The sequence below is a fragment of the Centroberyx gerrardi genome, chromosome 17 (genome assembly GCF_048128805.1).
Source record: "Centroberyx gerrardi isolate f3 chromosome 17, fCenGer3.hap1.cur.20231027, whole genome shotgun sequence".
In the NCBI taxonomy this organism is placed as follows: Eukaryota; Metazoa; Chordata; class Actinopteri; order Beryciformes; family Berycidae; genus Centroberyx; species Centroberyx gerrardi.
This window is the reverse complement of record NC_136013.1, coordinates 4,349,059-4,364,306: the sequence shown is the minus strand read 5'-3', so window position 1 is coordinate 4,364,306 and position 15,248 is coordinate 4,349,059. Positions and strand designations below refer to the sequence as shown.

The following is a 15,248-nucleotide window of genomic DNA, read 5'->3' as shown; positions in this document are numbered from 1 at the left end:
AACACCTAGCTAGGAGCCACATCAACACTAGAGAACGGATGCTGGACACCCAGGGCAGGACACCGGCCACAGTGACCGGTGAACGCCAAGATTCACCGGCCACTTTCAGTTTTACCAGCCAACGGTTTTGCTTTTATAATAGAACAGGACCAGCAAATGATAGATGGGTACCTGCAGAAGTGGCTGGTAGAGTAGACAAGCTTACCAGTCACAGTGAAAATTGACCAGCTTTAGACTCTGCAAGATACGGGTGTTTTATTTCCCACGCTACACATCACTTTAATCCATAACATGGCATAATATGGGGCATTGTGTGTGTGTGTGTGTGTGCGAACGTGCATTTGTGTAACATGTGTGACCCGACTATGAGCGAGTGCACACATGAAAACATATTACACGACCTGACGTGCCATTTGGTGGATGCTTTTATTCAGGGTGCCTTACAGTATCATGAGTACATTACATTTTGAGCATGGTTAGTCCCAGTGGGAACTCGGGCCCAAAGCCTGCTAGTTAGCAACATGCAGCTGCACAGAAGCGCGTATGCAAATATAAAAATGAGTCCAAGCAGCAACAGAGAATATTCAGGACTTTGTTTAGCTTGCGTAAATCATATTTCTATCATATTTCATTTCATATTAAATGATATTAAAGGGTAACTTCAGTATTTTTCAACCCGGACCCTATTTTCCCATCTTTTTGTGTCTAAGTGACTAAAGGGGACCCTACAGAGAAATTAAACGTTTTTCTTTACCTTTCGCTTGATCCGGTCTGTGTGTAACCAAGTCTCGCTCAAGTCTCGCGAGAGTTGAGTTGTTGCAGGAAGTTACACACAGACCGGTGTCAGATTTCTCTGTAGGGTCCTTTCCATAATGTTGTCAGACACTTATAATAACAATCTGAGCCTGTCAGTGGCAAAAACAAGCACTTTTAGTGGACGTACATTGACGGTTCACATTTGCCCCGTCGGATTACATTGCAGCTCATTTCGCGGCTGCCGGCGATGCGATCTCGCTCAATACTGGACCAATTTCACAAATTGTTGTCCCCTTTAGTCACTTAGACACAAAAAGATGGGAAAATAGGGTCCAGGTTGAAAAATACCGAACTTACCCTTTAATTTTCGCATTTGTATTATTATTATTTTCTTTTTAAAGATTTATTTTAGTCATTTTTATGCTTTATTGATAGAGACAGTGCGAGAGAGAGACAGGAAGGTATGGGAGAGAGAGAGGGGAGGACATGCAGTAAACGACCGCGGGCCGGATTCGAACCCGGGTCACTGCGATAAGGACTGAGCCTTATGGTTTGCGCTCGACTGGGTGAGCCGCCCAACTTACTTGAATCTTGATGGGCCATGTGAAGTTGCTGACATAGACAAAGAAGGTTATGTTTGGGTTGTTGCGGAAATCAAAGTTCTCGTTGGAAAAGCTGTCTTTGAACTCCTTGATGTTACTCCTGGAGACTATGGGAATCTCCTCCCCGGTCTGGGTTCCTGCTGAACGACAGAAAGAAGAACAGACAAGAAAGATAGAGATGGAGAAAGGATAAAAGTATAGAAAGGAAGTGAGTAATGGAAGGAAGGAAGGAAGGAAGGAAGAAGGGAAGGGAGGAAGGAAAAAATACAAGTAGAGAGAAAAGACAAAAGGAAAGAGAAAGACAAATGAAGAGAGAAAAGGGACAAAGATGGAGAGAGAGGAAAATAGCAGAATAAGAGAAAGAAAGACAAATGAAGTGAAAGAAAGGAATACAGACAAAGAGATAGAAAGGCAGACAGACAGAAAGAAAGGACATTTATGACAGAACAAGTTAGGTGAAACGGCACCACTTCTCACATCTAAGAGAATTGTTTTTGGCGCATCGTGTGGTGAATGCTTGATGAATGCACAGTATAGGAGAATTCATACATAAGTATAATACATAGTAGATAATATAATACGTAATATCAGACAATAACAGTGTTTCATATTTTGACTCTGTACTAGATAAAGTGAAGTGAAGATGATGTTTAAACATGAACAGTCAGCTTGAAATTGAGGGTACTTTCATCCTTATCTGATGAACAAGAGGAACATGACAGCACTTTCTCTACATGATTTCCCCATTTTCGGATGCCAAAAGTATTTTCCCGCAATTACACAAAAGTCATTTTGAGTCTCCTAATGATTTTTTTTTTACGTATATCAGGTTTAAAAAGTCTCAACATGCAATTACGTCGACAAGACTGCAACCCAGATATATAACTAGGCTCTTGATATCTTATTCTTCTACATTTGGCACTACACAGAATCTGATTCCTCGACCTGTTAAGCTGCACGGGGCGAGCGCCTGTGAAGGAACCTGGCCTGGTGAAAGTAGGCCCCTCCCATCACAGATGCTTCATTGAATTAAGCCGGCTACACCTTCAGAAGACTGAGCTGGCATGTGACAGCATGTCGGTGGAGACCTACCAGTGAAGCTAGTGGCCCAGGTTATGTTCAGGTTGAAGTTCTTGGAGGCATTGATGAACATGTCCAGATCTCGGTTTGGCTGAGGAAGGACAGAGGACACAGAAAACATGTATCGTCATCACCATTACTGTCGTCAGCATCTATTTCCAGTTGCATGTATCATATAAACATGCAGCGAAGAGGAAATAAAACACTCCAAGAATCATTGAAGAGTCTCGTGGTCGACTTTTAAACATCAAAAGGCATGGAGTCAAAAAGTCGTTAAAAATATTACAGTATACGTGCCAAAAAACAAAAACAGAACCAGTGGTGCTGTAAATGCAGGGCAGGGACTTTTCCACTCCCTAGCTCCAGTTAGCAGCAGAGCAAACAATTATGGCATGCTACAGCAAATTTGGACAGCTAATTGCATTTGGATTAGCAACAAAATGCATCCGTTTGAATGAAAATCAACGTCTAAAACGATCCGCACCAAAATAAACAATTCTAAAGTGATTCCAGTCTGTGAGCGTGACGTTAAGTAGGTGTAAGTTAACAGCTAATAAATATTTACAGGCCAATGGATAGCCATGTCTTACTAACAAGGCAATTGTTAATAATTAATTTTTCTTGTTAACAACACAACAAACATTTAATTAGGTTTAGAGGGGATGAATAGTTAAAGAGTTAAAGAGGCCCCCGCTACAGAAATTCAAAAGATCCTCTATTTATCTACATATACGATGAAGGATGTGTAATGTAGACAGTTCAAATTTGATTTTGAGCGCTTAAATTGAAAGCAAATTTTCAAAAATCCATCCTCTCTCAAGGCCCATTCACATCTAGAACGATAACTATTAAGATAATTATAAACTATAATGATACATTGTTGCTCAAGCATTCACACAATACACTACAATGATATCTATAATAAGTTCCTCAGCAAACTTTGAATAAACTTTCAATTTGACTGGTTGAAAATGTTTTATCATGGTCTCTGCATCCTCAAATTATTTATAAATAAATAAAAATCGATCTGACATTGAACCAAAAATAAAGTTATAGTTTCGGATGTTTTTATAGTTAGTGCTGTAATGGGAACACAGACATTTTATTTACTTGGAACAATTTAAATCTTTGTAGTTATCTTTACTTTGGAAAACCTCCAGTCAATGCATCACAACTGGTCTTGATTGGCTCCCCTCATTAAAAAAAAAATGCTAAAATCCTTCCAGTCAGGCAAGTTTACAGCATTTGAAGTGACTCATCCCCCCTGAACACCTCTATTCAGCAGGTTTGTCTCATTTGAATTAGGTGCTGATATTGTCTGCCAGCAGCAAATTTCAATCAGAAATACGCTGAAATACAGAAGCAAGAAACCATCAGAATGTAGTTTCCTTCTGACTTTAAAAACAGACTTCTGCAGAGGAGGGATCTAGACCTAGTTCTGCCTCGGATGTCACTTGGTGAAAGCTTCGTCAGGGAAAAAAATCCCATCTGGCACATTTAATCAGATCCTTGTAATTCAGCTTCATCTCCAGATGCTACAGCCAGGTAAACAAGACCGGACAAGGCTTTGTTTCCCTGGGAAAACATCTGTGACACTGCCTGGGTACCGGTGTAGTTCATGTTGAGCCATCACACTTCAATCTGCTCTCCTTCCTGTCTGTCCGTGCTGCGGGGCACAGTAAATTCTGTTGAGTGAACTTTCTGTTTTTCAGTATTGTTATGATAATATGCCGCTGAATTGTTTTGTCGGCTCTGCTGACTGGGTCTTAATGGAGCCAGCAGGGCAAGTCTTCTCTTCATTATGGTTTGTTTATGTTCCATCAGTTTGTTCTGTTGCTCTTATTTTACACCACTTTGTAATATTGTCAAGAAAACTGCTGCGTAAATAGTTTTGAATTGTTATTATTGGCGTTCTTACAATGGCTATTATTATTATGATTACCACTGTTATTACTGATGTTATTATCGTCATTATTATCATTATAAAAATGACAAATAAACCACTGGAGAAGAATCATAGGGCGGAAATTGAGAGACAGAAAACAACCAAAAAAAAAAAAACTTCATCACCATCACCACATGCTGACTTTACAATCTTTAATCCTAATAAAGGCGAGACAGATGCTGTGTCGGTGGGGCGTTCGGCGTCGGCTACATACCTCCTCAGGCGTGGCCACAAAGTTGATGGCGGTGTAGTAGCGGTCGTCCTCCTGTGACAGGCTGAAGGTGAACTGGTAGTCGATGAGGAGCGTGTCTGTTTGAAGTGTCAGAGCCGGAGGAGTGGGTGCATGGGGTGGGTGGGAAGTGGGGGGTGGGGGTGGGGGGTGGGGGGTTACAAAAGAAGAAGAATAGCCCGCTCAGTCTAGTTTGAAAGTCACACAAGAACATGTTTCCACACAGCGCTCAGGGCAGGAAATTACCCGGCTCTCCCGCGCATTTTCCCATTTCAAACTTCCATACACTTTGCAGGCCTCAATTTCTTGAATGGATTTGAAGATTTTGGTGGGGTGTTCCCTATGATGAAGGTCGATAGAGGCTACCGAAATACCGAAATAAAAGAAATGTCAGCGGGTTTTGCGGTGAGGGCCCCCAAGTTATGGAACGGCTTGCCTGAGACTGTTAGAAGGGCCGAGCCTGTCACTGATTTTAAATCACAATTGAAAACATACTTTTTTTAAACTCGCTTTTTCCTAATTGTTTTATTCTCCTTCTCTGTTGGCTTTTATTATGTAGTGTATTTTTATGCTAATTCTTGTATTTATTTCATGTCATTGTTTTAATCTTTTGGTGTTCAGCACTTTGAAAAGTGCTATATAAATAGATTATTATTAGAAAATGGGTAGTACAAGGCCAATCATGTGTATCAGAAGAGGACCCAAAGACTTTTTTCATATGTTTCTGTGCTATGTTTTTGTCCAATTCCTAAACAGTTTTTAATTAATTTCCATACTTAACCAGACTTTTCAGACCTGTGTAGGAAGACTTATTTTTTTTTGCTGGCAGATTCCAAAATTCCCCGACCACTTCTCAGTCTGATTTGAAACGAGGTGTAAAATTACCACCAGCCACCTATGAAACTTTCAACTTTGGCTGGTAAGTTTGTCTACTCTACCAGCCACTTTGGCAGGTAACTAACCATCATTTAGAGGTCCTACTCTAATCTTAAAAAAAAAGAAAGAAGAAAGATATTTGGGCAAAGAGGACGACAAAATTACTTTCATTAGCCGGTTTGAAAGACCTATTTCCCTACCTATATTATATCCCCGCTTCATCACAGTTGAGTTGACAAGTATAATGATGACAGGAGACTTTGTAATCGCTGTGTGGACTCAAGAGCACGGCACTGCAATCTGTCCCCGGTGAAATGACTGTCATCACGGCACAGATGAGAGAAAGACGGGGCTTCAAAAAGTTCTTCTGCAATTCAGTTTCATCTGCGTCTCACATTTGATTCCTTCCTGCCTGCCACTCACGCTTGTTCAAAAAAAAAGCTGCGTCTCCTCTGGCTGTTGTGGCTTTAAACATCAAACTACCATCAGACCTACTTTGATTTAAGAGCCATGGAACTGCTTTAGCATTGACCTGAACAAGGAGGAAGAGTCGGGCCTGACAATGATTTCTTAGTGCGATTCCCACACCCACCCACCCACCCCCACCGAAGTTGGTAATTGGAATTCCACTTACAGTAGCATGTTCCTTTGAGGGGGTTGCCTTGGTAACGGTTCTCGACTTCACACCTGAAAGCGAGAGGCGGAGAAAAGACGACAGGAAATGGGACAAAGAGAGAGAGAGAAGGGGAGACGTGAACGAGGAGGATTTAATTGTGGGTAAAAACTACGCTGGGCGGCAATCCATGTGTCACGCAGCGGGCTGAGGAGCCACGCGGTCGACAGCGCCGCGGGCCGCGACCTTCAGTCAACTGGAGTCAGAGGCACCGCGGCGAAAGGAAAATAGAGAAGGAAGAATGAAAGGCCGAGGCCTGGCGGTGCCGAGAGACATATCTGTCTGCATAGTTGCTGCCGGATAAACACCTGATGTCTACAAGAAGTCAACTTTCCAGAAATTTAAGGGCAAAGAAACAGCCTTATTTTCAGATTGGTGGCCATGCAATTTTGGCTGGTGTTATCACAAGGCTTTGAATGGGTTTTCACAAGACATGAAGCCCTTGGTCAGTAACAGTAAACATCTCATTTCCTCACAAATGATGCAGACCCTCACTCGGCCAATCAGTAACAAATATGTCACCTTGTTTTGATATGCATCACTCTCCCAAGTTTCATCAAAATCCAATCAGCGATGTCTGAGATATTGCATGTGATGGACGGACGAATTAATGAACAAGCGAACAAAGACTGATCCACATCCCCTCCCCCGCCCCCCCCCACCCCTGATTTCACTGTAGGGGACAAAAACATTCCAGTTGCCAGGTTTTCCGGCAACAGACACACTGTATGGTAACACAGCAGAAGGAAGAGGGGGCAGAAGGGAAGAAGACAGAGGGACAGAGGAGTGTGACACAACGGCTCCTGGGAGACTCACAGGTGGCAGCGGTCGCCTTTGATGCCCTTGGTGGTGCAGAAGCACTTGCCGTTGTTGGGGTTGCACATGCTGGCGTGGCCGTTGCACTTGCAGGCTGCAAAAAACATACACAACAACAATAAACACATCGGTTTTAGAATGAGCAGCGAGAAAAGCAACATCCTCATATGCTTTATATATGTAACTACTGCTACCATATTATATACCACACTGCTACAGAAAGCTCTACCAGTACTGCTGAATACTGACCAGGTTTATTTAGTTTCCGTTCCAGCAAAATTTCACGACCAGTAATGTTGATACATTTTCACTGCGGCTAATTGGCTAAAAATCTCTATTTGAGCGTAGTTAGCTTCAATTAGAACACAAATTTAGATGATCAGGGTAAAAAAAACTAACAATAAAGACAGTTGGATCTTTCCTTCCCGATTTTGTCAGTTTTGTTTTATTCACCATTACATTAGGACTCCTCCCTGCTTTATGTTTTATGAACTCCATTTTGTCTTAACACTAATTTTTCATGACAAATGTTTCCAAGTGTTCTTGCTGCACCTTGCTCTACTCCGAAAGAGCTTTGACTTCTAATTCCAGGATGAAACATGCTTTGTCACCATTTTCTCCTTCGCTGTGACAAATAGAGATAAGGGCAGAGCTTTAAGGGCAGAGCTTTTTCTACTAAATTAGTAAACAATTGAAAGAATTTAAAAACTTAACAGTCTGCAAGTGTTTTCTTTTATTTTCACAGAAATGAAAATCGAGGTGTTATGAGGACATAGGTCTGCATGACTGGGCTGGCACAACATTTTTAAGACCTCTACAACTGAATTTAAGACTTAAAATGCTTTATTTAACTGTATCCAATACCTTTTATGGCCTTAAGTTTGGATATGATTTATGACATTTTAAGACCTGCAGACAGCCTGTTACAGATAGAGCCAAATTAAAATATCTACTATGTTTGTTCATTTTGAGGTGTGATGTTTTTAAGTCCCTTGGGATTTTTATCTCACCTGCACAAATTTGTACTATTCCCCTCTCTTGTGTCGTTTTTATCTTTGGAGTTTATCGCTTTTCACTTTGCCTCTGGGTTTTATCACCGTGCAAATAAATTAAAGTGACTGTCTGACAAATCTACACCAGCTGCGAAATATGCAGCTACCTGCAAAGCAATGAGGGACAGCTAGTTACAATTTTATCCTCATGTGTATACAGTATGTGTTTGCTTGATTACTTGCTTGTAAGCTGAGATGTATTGATAATGAGCTTTGCACTTATGCTTTGGCAATTTAAGAAAGATCTTACTGTGCTCATAACACATCAAGAAATTGAATTGATAGACTGACTGTCACTATTAGCTGCAAAGTAAATCTTTACTATCACCGAGGGGCAATTTGCTGTACAACCAGGAGTCAGCAAAAAAAGAAAAAGAAAAAGCGAGAAACATACTGACAAGCTGAACAAAGCAATGTAGAAAGACCAATAAACTGACTGTCACTGTTAGCTATAAAACAGAGTACATTTTTAATATTCCGGAGGGACATTTTGCTTTACAGCTCGGTATCAGCAAAAACACAAAACATACAGCATGGCTCTAATATATTGGCAAGCTAAATGAAGCTGTCGAAGGAATGGCTGATTGATTGACTGATTTAATGTTTGATTGACTGACTGTCAGTATTAGCTGTAGAGCAGAGTAAATCTTTACCATCCCGGAGAAGCACTTTGCTTTACATCTAGGAATTAGGAAAAAAGGCGAACACAAAACGTAACTGTAAAATACCGACAAGTCAAATTAAGCTATTTAGAAAGACTGATTGATTCATGTATTGATTGACTGATTGACCCGTGGCTACTCACGCTGGCAGCTGCCCCCGTTGGTGGGATCGCCATAGAAACCGGAGATGCAGCTCTCGCAGTGTCGCCCGGTTGTCAGGTCCTCACACTTCTCGCACACACTCTCGTTGACACACTGGCTGTGACCGTTACACTGACAAGCTGCCAAACAGCAGAGAGCATACAATGGACATATCAGCATCGTACAATGGAAAAAATATGATTATTAATACACAGAATTTTGAGTATTTGTGTACATAGAGAGTGATATCTACAATAAATTCCTGTAGAATTACATGATCCTGATTTTCTCTAGAAATACCAGATTTATTTAGCAGGCATGTAAGATTTACTACACTGCATCTACCAAAATGATCAGTCCCAAGAGCCACTCCACTTCATTGCCTGGTATTTGTGAAGTGTTTTTCACTTTATTATCATGAATTAGTGAAGAAATCCCTATGAGTGGTCCAGCATCTGCAATCGTTTCGGTAGCTAAAAAATTGAACCAATAACAAAAATTGCACTTGAGATGCTTTCAATATTTCACTCAAGATTTAAGTGCAAATACTTAAAAAACATATGAATAGTTTTGAATGGTGAAAATCTCAAGTCTCTCCAAAACGAACAGCTGACCGATCCCCACCTGGACAGTGGATGAAGGACCAGTTGTATTTGGCTTCGTTGGGGCACATGCTGGCGTTGAGGGCGGGCTGGGGGCTGGAGGGCAGGCCGGGCAGGGTGGAGGGGGCGGGGACCGAGGTCTGGAACGGGCCGCGGTACGAGCCCTCGATGCACTGACCCTTCCCTGTGTTACTGGGGTCGGTGCACCACCCACAGCCCGGCTGGTCCAGACACTGGCCACATGTTCTGTAGCCAGAACAGTTCTCCGCTGCAGCACACACACACACACACACACACACACACACACACACACACACAGCACCAGTTAGAAACCATGCAATAGACAGATACCTTTGTTTTTAGACTGAAGTTGCTGATAGCGGATATTTTGTCATGCAAATAAAGTGTTCAGTGTTATCCTGCAGAATTTTATTATTGGCAGGATGGAAAAGCCTCTCAAACACCTTTTAGACCATTATGGGGACACAAAAACTCTCCACTGAAACTCAGAGTAATGAAATTCTTTTAGGGTCAGCAGGGTTAAACTGTGATCAGGGAGGAACCTCTATCATAACGAAGGTGGATGATACTGATTGGCCGATATCCAATATTTAGCAAAAGGCCAATATCAGCCAGCCCAATATATCCGCAAACTGATATATCAGTCTAACCCTAGTATTTACCAATACACAGGATGTAGCTATCCACTGTGCTATCAAATCAGGGTGAGCGTCCATGTAGATGAGTGATGGGTGAGAGCTGAATTGCACCCAGAACACCTCCAGAAGGCCTAAACTTTAATTCCTACTTCTCACCCCTCTAGGGATTTGCCTGCCCATGACTGTAAGTAACAATTTGTTCTTAATTGATCTGCCAGGCTAAATAAATGAAAATTGTTCTCTGCTGCACTCTACGCAAACAAAGTACGAGCTGCAGACGATGTTACCAAACTATTAAATTAGATTATTAATCCCTATCTCCACTCCTGGAGGGGCCTTTCACCATGCCGTAGTGTTAATGTGTTTGGTTAAATGAAGGTTGAAAAACAAGCATTCAAAGATGCTCTTCTGAATACTCATGATTCTCCAGCAAATCATGGTTATTTATAAAGCTGTCTTGATGTGGTTGTTTTAAGTCTGATGAACATCAGTATATATGCTTGAGTGGTTGAGTATATTAACTGTAACTGGAGCATTATGGTGTGCGTACTTTATGTTGGATTTTTGTGTGGAGTGTTCCTCGTTTCATTGGTTACGCCACATGAATCGTGCCTAGGAGGGTTTCAGATGTGCATGCAGCAACTGCTGTTTAATCCAAGGCTTAAGTAATAATTTGAAACATTTTCATATAAATACATGTTCGTTAGCATGAGCAGCGATAGCCACCATGGCTGAGCAGACAAAGAAAAGAGCGCCACCAACAGAAACTCAAACTACATCAATAGAAAATCCAAGGAAAAAGACGTCACAGTACTGGACACACTGTTTGACTGCCAAGTGAACACACCACAGAACTGACTGCTTAGTACCATAGATGCCCCCAAAATAAAAAAACAAAACAAAAGCATGAATCTCGGGGCTTGAAACTTGCAAAGAGGGAGACAAACAAGATAACATATCTTACGTGGACAGCTGTTCATGGTGTACCACTCCATGCACTGTCCGAAGGGGAAGGAAGCCACGTAGGCGTTGGAGTCGACGCACTGCTTCATGTTGCTGCACCACATGCACTCAGAGCTGCTGCTGGTGCACTCGCTGCAGGTGGCGCGCATGGCGCAGGGCGTCCGGCACTGCTTAGCGCTGTGGTTGGCTGAGGAAAAGTTTAAAGAAACGATGTGAAAGCCCCTTACAGCACCGTGAGCGCCTAACTCTGGTAGAGCAACACAGGGAACTGAACCCTCAACCCTAGAGGCGTTGGTGACATGTTCTGCCTGTTGAGCTATGCACCACGATGAACAAGGCATTACCAGATCTGGGTCAAATAGTATCTGAAAATAAATCTTATTGTTTGTTTTAACCTACTTGGGAGCAGCAGATTGGTGGGATTTACAGCCTCAGGACAATTCAGAGAGAAAGAAAATGTTACTAAATTGACTTTCCAGTATTTTCTGGCACTCACTGTATTGTCCAGCATAGCAAAACACACACAGATTCTTAGGCTAAAATGAGAAGTATCTGCAGATACTATTTGGCCCGAGTCTGGGCATTACCACCAATGTGTTTACCCATCAATTATATTTTGCATGCTGTGTGTGTGTGTGGGCGTGTTTCTGTGCATTAGGACATAATGGAATTACACTGATAACGACCATATGCTGAAAATCATTCGTTTCTGATTGCTGCTGGCATAAAGAAAACACTGAAACTCATTTTTGTGAAGGTGGCCTTTTAAATGACTCCTTTTACATTTTCGCTTTTAGGCATTTAGCTGACATTTTTCGGTAACTCTTCACAATAGTCTTATTCCAGTGTGCTAACCTGAGTATCAAACTATAGGAAAGTATTGTAAGTACTCAATATTCCCGTGTATGTACTGTGTTTGTACAACACATCACAATTTTGTCAGATTTCATTAAGTTCTTCCTAATAGGTTAACACACAGGTTAATGCACTTACTCCAGTGTATTAACCTGTATTAACACACAGGTTAATACACTGGAGTAAGTGCCCCTTTGCCTTTCATTCATCAAGCGTTGTGAACCAACCTGGACGTTCACAAAGGCTGCCGTTGACCGGGTTGATGCAGGTCTGGGCCTTGAGGCCGCTGGGCGCCGGCTCGGCCAGGTAGCCACAGAAGCCGGCGTCGCTGGGCTCGCCGGGCAGCCACTGCAGGGTGGTGTTGGTGAAGGGAGACATGTCCTCCCAGCACCAGTAGGACACGTTGATTTTCCTGAGTCCCACCCAGGGCGTCACCGAGGCCTTGTACTGCGAACACACACCCGCGGGCCACATTAACAACAACTACACGTTTTCCATTTTGAGATGCGAATATAGAGATAGAGAATACTTTGCAGATCTGAATTTCTTCACTGGAGCTGACATTTTCAGTGGTGTTCAGTTTGATGAATGCTGATAGTGGTTGGGCAATATGACACATTTACTCTATAGCTGAAGACTGATGTGTCACACATTTGATTAAAAATCAATGTAAATAACAGATTTTGAAATCAAATTTTATTTTCCATAAATCACAACTTTGGCTGGGTTGCAAGCAACAAAATTTGTGCACGAGGAGGTTTGTTGTCAGAGGAATTCTTCACCTGTACTGACACAAATTCCCCAGGCCAGGCTGAGTGGCAATAAAAGGAACTTTACTTCACTTGACTTGATAGACTGTGTTATCCATCCCATCTCTAATCAATCGCCATGCCGTTGCAGTAGTAGTAAACAAAGAGAGCTCGATCTCTCGCAGACATCGGTCGAATTACTGTTTCCAAGGGGATTTAATTGCCTTTCTGGGATTGATTGAGCCTGTCTGGAAATAGTTGAAACTGCCCAAGAGCACAAACGGCATCGATACAACACTACAGGAAGACTTGAGCATGACTCACAGTCTTTGTGACTGTGTACACTTGAGAGTCTCATTCTTGATCTGCTGGATTTCCAGAGCTTGTAGCCTATTTTGAAATTTCTGTTCCTGGGTGACTGCTGATCAAATGCATGAAAAAAGTGAGGCTGCAAGCTACAGTTAACGCTGCACTAGACAACTTTGCATGTTGGTGGCCCCAAATGCCAGTGTGAGGTTACTCTTTGAAAACTATTTGAACTTCAATACCCACAACTCATGGAGCGTAAAGTCAGTAAAATACACACGGCACACTCATGTTTACCAACCAGCCGGTCTGTGATGCTTTACACTAAAAGGAAACCAAAGGGATGAGAGAGGAAAAATAAAATGTTTGTGAGTCCAGCTTTCTCTGGACGGAGCACAGCTCGCTGCTCAGGAGACAGTTTGGATTTCGCTTCTAAGTTTCGATCCTTCACTTCCTGCGGGCGCAGAAGATTTCCCTGAGTGACCGCCATAATTTAATTTGGACAAATAGACCAAATCTATGGGATTTCAATTAGTTTTCAATTAGTTAAGGCACTCTCCTCTGTTGCAGCCCCACTTTGTGATTTAGACTGATGTGTATTTGTCACTGTTTATTTTAACAGAACATCTGCAATTTGGTGGATCCTCAGCACTTTACAGGACCATGAGTGCACACATGCTTGCATGAATTCACATGTGCAATGCATTGACACATTGGGGCTGTGCAATACTTCAAACTCTTCACTGACCTCAAGTGTGGACACACTAAAACATTTAGATAGATTTAGCTGTAATTAGGCCATTCATTTAGATCCCCAAAATACTTCTTTTCCCCCCGCAGTGGCTTTGTCAAAGAATCCCAACCTTAAAAATGTGAGACAACAACTTCAATGCCTAATTAATTCAGGAAATGTGATGGTGTGCACCCCTAAATCAGCCATGGGGGGCTTCTCTGGCCACTTGAACTGATGTTTTAGGGGGAGCATTTTTAGCACTTCATCAAACCCTTTGCTTAAAAGAAATCAAGCTGATATGAAACTGAGAATTATGGCACTGTTGATCAATAAGCTGCACTGTAACTCTATCTTTTTAGAGGCATTTTTTTCTTGGATTCATAAAATTAACCCCTGCTAATTTCCACCAAGACCTAAATCCAGCCCTAATTGATTTAAGGCTGGACTGTCTGACACACAGATTACATTTACATTTATATTTATATTTAAGTTTTGAGCCAACACTCTTAACTGGCGAGACTTACAATGACTGCAACATTGAAATAAGCTTAAATTCCTGGATCACCAACATTACAAGCAACCGATAATATACTGTATATAATATATATACACAAGGTCTTGTTGGATTCTTCTTGTATATTCGTTTCATCTGTACGTCGCCAATGTGACTAGCTAGCGAATCACACTTGCACATCAGTTTCAACCTGAAAATCTGTCAATGAAGAAGCTGTATCTTCATCCCCATTTATTTAGTTGCTGTATTATTCTTAAATGTTTGGTTGTTGTAATCTTCTCGCTGTAATTCCCCCGTTTTATCTTCACGACTCTCTATGTGTCTTACGTCTTATCTACATCCTATTCTCTGCTGCTGTGGAGACCCAATTTCCCCACGGGGATCATTAAGGCTTCATCTAATCTAAATCTAATCAAATATAATAATTAATACCCAGTCCCTCCCCCCCCTCCCCCCTTCTCGCTTCCTGCTTACCACCACGCTCATAATCTGCAGCTCCTTCAGGACAAAGTCCACCTTCTTCTGCGTGGTGAGGGAGGCCAGCACGGCGTTGTGGCTCCTGCAGGCCAGCTTGGCGTTGTCGTACGAGTCCTTGGCTGTGATGAACTTCAGACAGGAGTTTCCCACCAGGTGCCAACTTTCACCGCACACGTTCTCTGAAACCGAGAGAGAGAGACAGAGAGAGAGAGGGAAGGGATGACTGGTCGGTGCTGAGAGACTCCCACAGATAGTTCAACTGTATGTTTTGGAAACGTGTGATATAAGTCTATGAATATGAAATCAATTACCATTTACATATAAATGTAAATAGTAATTGGACAATGAGGTATTATGCATATGGATGTATTAATCATGGATTATAGCTGTTGTTTGGCGTGTGTGTTGTGAGACGCTTATTTGCATTAATGGATGTATTAAAGGGAGCTATTTATTTGACGTGTGTGTGTGTGTCTCTGTGTGTCTGTGTGTGTGTGTGTACATACATACAGGGTTTCTATACATTTTCCATTTCAAAATCCCATACTTTTGCAGACC

At 41.9% G+C, this 15,248-nt stretch overlaps 1 protein-coding gene across 1 annotated transcript in view; it reads right to left on the bottom strand.

Annotated features, from left to right (window-relative positions):
• Positions 1-15,248, bottom strand: part of atrn (attractin) — a 114,097-nt gene that overhangs the window by 55,413 nt on the left and 43,436 nt on the right. The window contains exons 15-24 of the mRNA XM_071922496.2: positions 14,688-14,869; positions 12,139-12,358; positions 11,058-11,243; positions 9,457-9,702; positions 8,835-8,972; positions 6,978-7,071; positions 6,123-6,175; positions 4,598-4,692; positions 2,451-2,529; positions 1,341-1,498 (exon numbers count right to left, since the gene is read on the bottom strand). Of these exons, the coding sequence (XP_071778597.2) occupies positions 1,341-1,498; positions 2,451-2,529; positions 4,598-4,692; positions 6,123-6,175; positions 6,978-7,071; positions 8,835-8,972; positions 9,457-9,702; positions 11,058-11,243; positions 12,139-12,358; positions 14,688-14,869 (1,451 nt within the window). The remainder of the gene's footprint in view (positions 1-1,340; positions 1,499-2,450; positions 2,530-4,597; positions 4,693-6,122; positions 6,176-6,977; positions 7,072-8,834; positions 8,973-9,456; positions 9,703-11,057; positions 11,244-12,138; positions 12,359-14,687; positions 14,870-15,248) is intronic.